The sequence below is a fragment of the Eriocheir sinensis genome, chromosome 48 (assembly GCF_024679095.1).
Source record: "Eriocheir sinensis breed Jianghai 21 chromosome 48, ASM2467909v1, whole genome shotgun sequence".
Classification (NCBI taxonomy): Eukaryota; Metazoa; Arthropoda; class Malacostraca; order Decapoda; family Varunidae; genus Eriocheir; species Eriocheir sinensis.
Genome location: NC_066556.1, coordinates 5277799 through 5288383, shown reverse-complemented (window position 1 = coordinate 5288383; position 10585 = coordinate 5277799). Strand labels below are relative to the sequence as shown.

The following is a 10585-nucleotide window of genomic DNA, read 5'->3' as shown; positions in this document are numbered from 1 at the left end:
CCTCCTCTCTATCCACTCCCCTTTCCCTCCTCTATCCACTCCGCTTTCCCTGCTGCTCCTCCCCTCTATCCACTCCCCTTTCCCTCCTCTATCCACTCTCCTTTCCCTCCTCTATCCACTCCCTTGCCCTCTTCTATCCACTCGCCTCTCTCCGCTCAATTCGTAGGATGGAGGAAATACACACGAAAAAAACTGTTCCAGAGGTTGCCAGTGAAAGAGATGAAATAATAACGACACTGTCAACTCTTGCATAAGGAAATTGGGCAGCAAGGGGACGAGCTAGAGTAGAAAGTCGTGTGCAACGGGGCCGCGGGAGGATACATGGAGGAACGCGGTTAGCAGGTTCAGAAGAGCAGCCAGCGTGAAAATAACGATAACAGATGACGAAGGGAGGAACAGTGCGGCGGAATGTAAGGGTTGGAGAAAAATGTGTAACTGAAATCGTCCTCGTCCTCGCTTTCAAAGATTTTGTTGATGAAAATAATTGATAGCATAGAGAAATAGAATAGAACAGAGGGATAGTAGATGGAAATAGAGAAAACACACAGCAGTTCAAGTCCTTCCAGCAAGTACACTCTGGTTCCAATTATCGTTTTAAACCAATATTGAATAAAAAAAAAAATACTGAAAATGCACAAAATTCCGCCTCATTTCGCCACACAGAATGACAAACAGAAAGACTCAGAGGGGGAAAAAAGTAACAGCCGCGTTCCCAAGTGGTCTGAAAATGCCCATTAATCCATTTAGAGCCATTAAAGGGGACCATTTGCCTCAATTATGCCATTTTCGGGAGCTTTTAAGGTTGGTTAGGAGTCACCCCTTGCACCCCCCTCACCCCTACCCCCCTGCTCCTCCCCACCCATACCCCCCACCTGGCGATGTACCCTTCCCTCCCCCCACCCTACTCCGCTATCCCCCTGCTTCTCCCCACCCTAGCGATGTACCCTTCCCTCCCCCCCTGCTTCTCCCCACCAATACCCCCCACCTGGCGATGTACCCTTCCTCCCCCCCCAGCCTTCTCCCCTACCCCCCTGCTTCTCCCCACCCTTACCCCCCACCTGGCGATGTACCCTTCCCTCCCCCCAGCCTCCTCCTATATCCTTTTACTCTGACGAAGGGGAGGAGGGAAAAAAAGGGAGGGGGGGTGGAGTAGAGGGCATCCAACACCTCATTTCTGTGGTATTTAAAAGGAAAGTGAAGGATTCGTATGACATTCTTTCTCTCCTAATGTTAAAATCTTTCCTTTGGTCCAAGTTTCTTTTTTTTTTATATTTGCGAAAGTTAACTTAATTTCTATAATCTGAACTGTGTAGATTTTGAGGTCATTGTTGTTATTGTTTTCGTCGCTCTGGTATGCGGTGTGTGTGTGTGTGTGTGTGTGTGTGTGTGTGTGTGTGTGTGTGTGTGTGTTGGGGAGAGGGTTGGATTCTATGTAAGGGAGAGAAAGGGAAAGGGAGACAAAGAGGGAGAAACTGGAGAGGAGAAAATAGAGAAAGGAGAGGAGAGGGAGAGAAGAGGAAACGAAAGAGGAAAGGAAAGGAAGAAAAGATGAAAATGTGTGTGTGTGTGTGTGTGTGTGTGTGTGTGTGTGTGTGTGTGTGTGTGTGTGTGTGTGTGTGTGTGTGTGTGTGTGGTCGTAACGGTTCCTATACCCTCCTAGCCTTGAATCCGCGCCCTTTGATGAGTCTATAAAGGAGAGGACGAAGAGGAGCCTAATTGAGCCTACACCCAGGTATCCCCCCCCCTCCCCCCCGCCCAGGTGTGTGATAAGCATACCTGGCGTGGATCATACCTGTCCACGGCGTGATAGTATTCTCCTCGCTCACACCTTCGATCCTGCGCTTATGGGTCCTGCACTGCTTAAGGATCCTGTGCTTATGGGTCCTTCGAGGCTAAAGGACCCCTAAATGAGTGTATTGTATTCATAAGGACTCGAGAATTTAACGTGTCCTTCGGTATGATAGTGTTTTGCGTAATGCCTTTGAGGATAAACCTAAAAATGAATATGCAGGTTCTTAAATTTCTTCTCTAAATTCAATCAGGTATATAAGTAATTTTAAGGAGTTTTACAATACTATAAATCTCTCTTTGCAATTCTGTTCACACTTCACTTTTCGCGTTCCTTAATACATTGCAAAATATACGGAGATACTTAGGTTGGTATTACAAGAAACTTTCCCTTCTCATATCAGCCATTTCTAAAGGTCAAAGAGGGGGTCAGTCGGGTTCTAATGAGTGTTCCTTTAGGTTCACGGTACAGAAGAAGGGTCACACTACCATCAGGGTCATAAAACTACTCCTGGAAATGCCCACAACTCCTACGAAAGCCTTGTCAAATTGGTGTTCTCGGACGACGAAGTGTCTCATAATGCGACCCTTAAATCTTTCAGGAACTGTTCGGATACGTTACAGCTGCAAGGACTCTCAGAATAATCAGGACACCTCTCCTCCCGAAATTAACCTCTGATTTTGGACACTCCTTTAACCTCTGTTCGGGAGCAGTGAGTAGCGGGCCTTTTTTTCTTTTTTTTTCTTTGCGCCCTTGAGCTGTCTCCTTAGCTGTAAAAAAAAAAAAAAAAAATGCAATACTGTCCTTGTCTCACTTTTTACGATTATTTATATGTAGACAAGTTTCGGATATCCTTAAAATCCTTCAGGAACTTTTTTTCGGATACAGTATAGTTTACAGGACTTTTAGCATACTTCAAATCCTTCAATACAAAACTCTTCTCATCCTACATTTCGCTATCCTATACTTTCTAAAGATACATCAGTGCTAAGAGCCACGAGTCCTTCCCTTCTCCCTCAAGAGCTCCTATATCCTCCCTTCCTCCCTTCTTAAGAGCTCCTATATCCTCCCTTCCCCGAGTCCTTCCTTCCTTCCTTCTTAAGAGCTCCTATATCCTTCCTCCCTATAAAGAGGTCCTTCATCCTTCAAAGTGATATCCTTACGACTTAGGAATCCCAGGGCTCTGATCTCACACGACTCCTTCAAGAGATCCTTCGCCATTAAGTGAGCCGAGGATGGCCTGACCCTCCCCTCCCTCCCTTTACCCTCCTCTCCCGCCCACCTCCTTCCCATCATCTGCATATCAATACCTCCACCGCTTCTGCCCTTCCCCTCTTCACGGCCCCCCACCCTGGTACTGAAGAAGAAGGGGGGGGGGTGGATGGGGTGTGTATCATGTGGCCGGGTAGACTTTAGTGGATGGGTGGGGGGGTAGGGGGTGCAATGTGTGTGTGTGTGTGTGTGTGTGTGTGTGTGTGTGTGTGTGTGTGTGTGTGTGTGTGTGTGATGGTTGCGAGTCTGTGTAAGGGAGGAAGGATGGAGGGAAGAAGGACCTGGAGAAATTGGAGAAGGGGAAGAAGAGGAGGAGGAGAAGGAGGAGGAGGAGGAAGAAGAGTAAAGTGCGGTATAAAGTGTATGTTTGGAGGAGGAGGAGGAAAAGAGGGAGAGTAAGTGCGGTATAAAGTGTGTTTGGATGAGGACAAGGAGGGGGAGGAGGAGGAGGAGGAGGAAGAAGAAAAGGAAACCATAGTGTCTTTGTGAGAGGAGGAGAAGAAGAAGGAAAAGGAAGAGGAGGATGAGGATGAAGAAAAAAATAAAGAATAAAGTTCGTGTATAGGTGATATTAAAAAAGAAGTGAATGTCAATCTACAAAGGGGGGAGGGGGGGAGGGGGAGAGTGCCACCACCAGCTCCATCCTGAACCTTATCGGGCATATAAACGAGAATTTGGGGACGAAAAGGAAAACGGAAAAAAAGTATATGGAACTCAAATATCCTCCAATTGAAAGGGAATGGAGGTCACAATGTTATGTTTCCTTCACTCAGGGGGAGAGACCATTGACGCGGAAAAGGGAAGGAGAAGGAAGGAAGGAAGGGAAGGGAGGAGGAAGAGCAGTGAATTCGAGGAAGAAAAAAAAAGAAGCAGATGGTCCAAAATCGATGTTTCCTTTCCTTGCCTCGCCTTTTCTTCCCTTGGCTGGGCACCACACACACACACACACACACACACACACACACACATGAGCTCAGAGACGAGTGTGTTTCTAATCAGCCGAAGTGATTGCTCAGCTTGAGGGGATAGCTGGAGAGAGAGAGAGAGAGAGAGAGAGAGAGAGAGAGAGAGCAGGCAGGCAAGCAAGCGGGGCGTGTATAATTGTTTTAGTCTATCTCGTATCAGGATGGAGTTTCAAATCGATTCAATCGGTTTCGCTAAATGGCAGTACACGCAATTTAGGTTTAATCTCATCATGCCTATCACACACACACACACACGCACACACGCACACACACACACCTTCACAATGAGTCACTTCACACGCCCCTCACTCCACCTAACTCATGAATATATTGTGAGTTACTTTAACCATTTTAAGGTCACGGTGGCAAAGGTTGACACACCCATCTCTCTCTCTCTCTCTCTCTCTCTCTCTCTCTCTCTCTCCCCAGTAGCTTTACGGCCAGACTTTATATAGCCCCCCCTAACCCCCTTCCCCCAGGTCGTCGGTCATGTCCCCCGCGCCGCAATATATCACTCCTGTTTTAGCTTTCCATTATTAAGGCGAATCCACACAGGTGGCGGCCATTATTTTTAATCATTTCGCTTTGATATATTATGGCGCAGGTCAGGCCAATTAGTCTCGGGTACACCAACTACACGGCTTATATATATATATATATATATATATATATATATATATATATATATATATATATATATATATATATATATATATTATATGGCCGCCACGCTAATGAGTGAAGGCCGCCGCCGTGTCCGCGGGAGGCCGTAAAGGAGTCATCAATGGGCCGAGGTGTCGCGGGACAGAATGCAAGATGGCGACTCTTTGTTTACATACGGCGGCGACACTCATCAGCGCCGTGGGAGGCACAACAATAATGGACGTGCCTGCTGCCGCCCACACACATCAGCAGTCCCCGGCCGTCGCGTTGCTTGTCACCCTCGGCGCGCCGCGCAGGGCCTCGCCGCGGCAGCAGCAGTGGGGCCCCGCCGAGGACCCGTTTTGGCGGCGCCCCGCCAGGCCGCGCCGCGCACCCCATCCCTCACCTCAACGCCGGGGCCGCCCTCCGCCACCTCCTTGTTTATACACGCGGAAACTCCCCGAAAATAAAAATTGTTTTTAGAAAAGTATGTCCACTCGTGCCACTCCCGCCCTGCGAGCCACAGCACCGCCAGGGAAAAGCCGCTGAATTATGTAAAACGCCGGGCTGTCCCGCCACCCCGCCCCCTGATGGATGTCCTCACGCCGCGGCCACGGACCGGGGAAGGGCGGCTGGCTGTGCCCTGGCTCCCACGGCCGAGGGCGCCGCCACCCAACGACAACAACAACAAGAACAAGTCACACACACACACACACACACACACACACACGGCACTCGGTTTTCCCTTCCTCAGCTTTGTTTTTTGAGGCTGACAAGGGAAGGTTGGCCCGGCTCTCGTTTCTCCCTCGCTATTGTTTTCGGGTCTGGCTGGCTGTTGAGGGATGGTCGACTGTGTTTATGTTTTCACTGTTTTGTTTTGAGGGGAAAGAAAGGTCAGGCGTTCATATTCCAGGCCCTTGAAGTAGGTGGCTTGACGTGTCCTCTTTCACAATGTCCTGAAATCCTTGGAACTTGGCGGACGAGCACATCAAACCTGCACCTTGAAATAGCATCGTCAGTGACTATTCAGGTATTCGCCAGGTGATGGACAAGCAAGGTAGAAGTCACTCATTCCCAGCAGCCCTTCCCCTAAATGTCCCCTTAGCACCCCTCCTCCTCCTCCTCCTCTCTAATGCATGAGGGGAAGAGGGGACTCAGCCTCAGTTCATAATTCACGGATTGAGAGAGGGAGAGAGAGTGAGAGTGGAAGAGGAGGAGGCTTTGTGGGGAGCGAGGGAGTGAGAGGGAGTGTGCGAGGGCCGGGTCACTGTCTTTCACTGCGGCGTTATTAATGTGGCGCCGCTGGAGTCTTTGGTGTCTTCCTGGTCGTCACTGTTGTTCCTTTTGTGTACACGTCATCGTCAGGTTCCGTCATCGCTGCACGTCATCATTTGCCCTTTTTTCTTTATTTGATTTTCCTCGTGATGTCATTCAAGGTATTCACTGAAGCACCGAGCTGAATGAAGCACTGCACTTTCGTTTGTTTATACTTTTTTTTATGCGTTAGTGAGCACTTTCTCCTCTTCACTGTTTTATGTTTTGTTTTTGTTCACTGTTTCATGTGTCATCATTTTTTTTCTTCCAGACGTTTTATCATTTTGTCTGTTTTTTTTGTGTTTGTTTTTGTTCACATATTTGGGTTTGGTTTTGACCTTTAACTTTCTGTTGGGGAAATTATCACACACACACACACACACACACACACACACACACACTCACCTTTCTGCGCCAGTTCGACGTATCCTACGCCGTTGCCGTTGGCCCAGTGGCAGAGGCTGCACGACTTGCGCTCCTCCAGGCCAGGGGACGAGACAGGGTCGGGGCGCACGTCCACCCCTTCGGCGGCGAGTCTGGCCACGAAATCCTGCATGAAGGGCGGGATGGGGGGCGGCGGGATCTTGAGAATCATATCAGGCGGGGGTCCCAGCTCGTAGAGAGAGTCACACTCCATCCTGCCGCCACACGAGCTATTCACTGACTGCTCCCACAAAAACAACTCCGGGACCACTGAAGACATTATTCCTACGGCCGTCCGCTGATTGGCCCCGATGGAATCCCTCCCGCCTTCACACCCCCGCCCTCCGACGCATGCCTTCCGATGCACAATTTTGATCCCCGAGTGTTGCCGCCCCGGGAGAACACTTCGTAACCTCTCTCCACCTCCTGTCGGCAATGCTCGACCTCCACAAACTCGGGGAAATGGGTTTTTTGGGGGTTTGTTTGGGTTGAAAGGCCGCCCAGGGTTATGTCGAGCGGTGGGAGCTTTCTGTCGGTCCCTCCGGAGGCTGCGTTAGTTGGGTGGTCGGGCGCCAGATGGGGCAGTATTCGCTCTACCTGGGACGGCGGTGGGTCGGTGCCGTCCGCCGCTCCTGAAATGGAAGGAAAAATGCATTAAATTAGTCCTGCCACTTCCCCTGGACTTGTAAGGGTATAAGGGGAGCGAGGGGACCTAAGGGGAGGCTGGGGGAGGGGGGCGTCGTCGGGGAAGTGTGAGACGGCGTAGCGTGGTAGTTGTGGTTCCTCGAGTCTTTTAAGGACGCTCAAGGCAAATTAACCTCCATTTTGAGACTCATTAATAAGCGTCCTCTTTAATTATCCCTCCCACAGGTATTTTTTCCCTCCATCATCCCATTTTTTTCCCCCTTTCCTTTTTTCCCCTCCTTTCTTTCCTCCTTCAATCTGTGTTTTTTCCGGCGTTTTCATTTCTCTCGAACCTTTTCACACAAGAGTATAATTTCTTTCCCCTTCCTGTCGGGTCACTTTGAAGATGACCTCCTGACCTCTGCCGGTGTAGGGAGCAGCCCGAGGGGTCACGTGGCAGCGAGGTCAAAGCAGGAATTCACACTTGGGGGTTAAAGTGAGGGAAGGGGTGAGGGGAAGAGGGAAGGGGAGGGGTGAAGGGAACGGGGGGAAAAGAGTGAATGGATGGGAGGAAAGGAGTGAGGGGAACGGGAGGGAGGGAAGGGGTGTGAGGGGACGGAAGGGAGGGAAGGGGTGAGGGGAGATGAAGAATAACACAAAGAAGATGATGGGAATAATATAAATCGGGGGGAGAGATGGAAAAAGAGGGGGAGGGAAGGGGGGGAGAAGGGGGGGCGTCTGGGGTGAATGAAGGGATCTTGAGGGGTGACTGAAGAGGTGTGAAGTGTAAGGGTGAGTGTGAAGAGGAAGGGAATGGACGGGAAAGGCAAGAGGTTAAGTGGAAGAGAGTGGAAAGGTGAAGGAGGGGGTGGAGAGGTGCAGAAGAGAGGAAGAGGAGAAAGAGGAGGAGAAGGATAATGGGCAAGAGGAGCAAAGGAGAGGAAGAGAAGGATAATAGAGAATAGGTGAAAAAAAGAGGAGTAAAGGAGAATGAGAAGTAGGAAGAAGATAGTGAGGAAGGGATGAAAAGGTGAGTATGAGTAAAGAGGAGAAGGATGGTGAAGAAGTGCAAAGGAGAGGATGAGTAAAAGATGAATGAAGAGGAGGAAGAGAAGGATAAAGGGGAAGACGTGGAAAAGAGAAGAGGAATAAGGAAGAATGAAGATAAGGATAAAGATAATGAGAAGAAGTACAAAGGAGAGGAAGAGGAAGAAAGATAAGGAAGGGGACAAGAAAAGAAGGGAAAGCAAAATAGGAAGAAAAAGGTAGAAAAGAAGATGAGAAGGAGGATGATAAAAATAGGGAAAGTATAATCGATAAAAAAAAGATGGAAGCGGATGAAAACGATGATAAATAATGAGGTAGAAGGTGGATAGATGGATGGATGAGTGTGTGGAAGAAGAATAGAAGGAGTGAAGGAAAGGATACAGATATGGATAGAAAAGGTGGATATGTATTAGGGAATGGAAATGGAAGGGAATGAATAAGGGTGTGAAATGGAAGGGTGAAGAGGGAGAGGAAGGGTGAGTTTAAGTATGAGGGGAAGAAAGGGAGAGAGGTGTGAGGAGGTAAGGGAGAGAGGGAGAGTTGAGGGAGATGAAGGGAGAGGTGTCAAGTGATGGGAGTGAAGGGGAGGTGTGAGGGAGTGATGGGGTGAAGTGTGAAGGGTGAGGAGGAGATAGATGAGAGGGTGAAGGGGTGAAGGAGAAGTTTAGGGTAAGAGGGGAGATATGAGGGAGTGAGGGGGAGGGGTGTAGAGGGGAGGGGATTGAAGGGGAGTGAGGGGGGGTGATGGGTGAAGGTGTGTGTGTGTTCGTGTGTTGGTTTCTTTTAGGGCGGAACTACGGAAGACAGATGAAGGAAGAAGTCTCACACTCTGTCAGCACCCTCCTCCTCCTCTCCCTCTTCCTCTTCCTCCTCCTCTTCTTCCTCTTCCTCCTCCTCCACATCCTTTGCTTTCTCTTTATTCCTCATCATCTTGAATTTTTCTCTTACTTGCTCTTTGTTATTTTCATTTTTTTTCTATTGCTTGTTGTTTTATCCTAGTCTCCTTCCCTTTCCTTGCCTCCTCCTCCTCCTCCTCCTCCTCTCTCCTTTTCTTTCTCCTTTTTCTTCATGATTTTGAAATTTTCTCTTGTTTATTTGATATTTTCTGTTTTTCTCTTTATTTCTCTTTTTTTTTGTTTTTTTTTCTCGTTTCGCTCCTATTTTTTTCTTGTTTTCTCTTCTTTTATTCTGGTCTTATTTTGCTCTTTTTATTTACCTTTTTTTCTCTTTTTTATTTCTCCTTTTATATATGTTTTTCTTTTCTCTCCTATTTAGTCTCTTTTTCTCTTATTCTGGTTTCTTGCCCTTTAATTCCTCCTCCTCCTCCTCCTCCTCCTCCGTCTCCTCCTCCTAAAAAGTGAATTATTCCCTCGTTTCTTCATTACTCTCCCAACATCGTCCGTCTTCCTCTTATTTACATGCCCGAAAAATTTGCATCGTTCATTTACTTAATTTTACTCTTCCCTTCCCATTCTCTCCCCCCCCCCCATCCCCCCCATGTCATGATTTATCCATTTCCATTCGCCTTATTTGTCTTCCTCCACCTCCTCCTCCTCCTCCTCCTCCTTCATGCGTACCCTTCCTCTTCACCACCAAGGGACACAGACGGACAGACAGACACACTCCAGCGATAACAGAACACCTTCGCTTCGGTCCATGGTGTTAATTTATCCTCTCTCCTCCTCCTCCTCCTCGTCCTCCTCCACCTCCTCCACCTCCTCCTCCTCCTCCAGGTAACACAAACAAATGTGCTCACCTGCAAGAGACTAATTACCTGACGACGTCCACCCGCAGATATGGAGAGAGAGAGAGAGAGAGAGAGAGAGAGAGAGAGAGAGAGAGAGAGAGAGAGGAGGAGGAGGAAGATAAACAGTAAAAGAAAGAGGAAAGAAAACGAGAAAACATTAAATTACAGTAAAAAAAACAAAAAAAACAGAGAGAGAGAGAGAGAGGGTAAAGAGGGAAGAAGAAGGAGAAGAAGGAAGGAGGAATTAACGAGGTTTTTAGATGCGTCGATGATATAGTGAAGGCATACAACTTCCTGTCACCTGCTTAAAGAGGGGAGGGGAGGGGGAGGGGCAGAAGTGAGGGGAGGTGGGGAGGGGTGTGGGGGGTGATGGATAACTGCAGGGAGGTGTGAGGTAGATAGGAATAACACTGATGAAGGAGGAGGAGGAGGAGGAGGAGAAATATGGAGGTATGGAAAGAGGGAGGGAGGGAGAGAAAGGGGAGGGGGTGGAATGTACTGTATACCTACCACTGGAGGGAGAAAGAGAGGGAGAATACGGAGAGAAGGAGGGAGAGATAGGTAAGTGTGGGAGGGAGGGAGGGAAGGGAGGGATGAGTGTGTGAATGGGGAGGGACAAGAGTGTGTGAATGGGTCAGGGAGGAAGGGAGGGAGGGAGGGAGGGAAGATGAAGATGGAGGAGGTGAGGAATGAGGGAGGGAGGGAGGGAGGTATAAGGAGGGTGTCTCGTAAGGATTTCTCTCTTTCCTTCCCTTCCCTTCA

The 10585-nt window shown here is 48.7% G+C and overlaps 1 protein-coding gene across 1 annotated transcript in view; it reads right to left on the bottom strand.

The window, feature by feature from the left end:
* Nucleotides 1-7037, bottom strand: part of LOC126981482 (uncharacterized) — a 29705-nt gene extending 22668 nt beyond the window's left edge. Inside the window, exon 1 of the mRNA XM_050832563.1 lies at nucleotides 6388-7037. Within this exon, the coding sequence (XP_050688520.1) occupies nucleotides 6388-6685 (298 nt within the window). The 5' untranslated portion in view covers nucleotides 6686-7037. The remainder of the gene's footprint in view (nucleotides 1-6387) is intronic.
* Between the last annotated feature and the right edge of the window lie 3548 nt (nucleotides 7038-10585).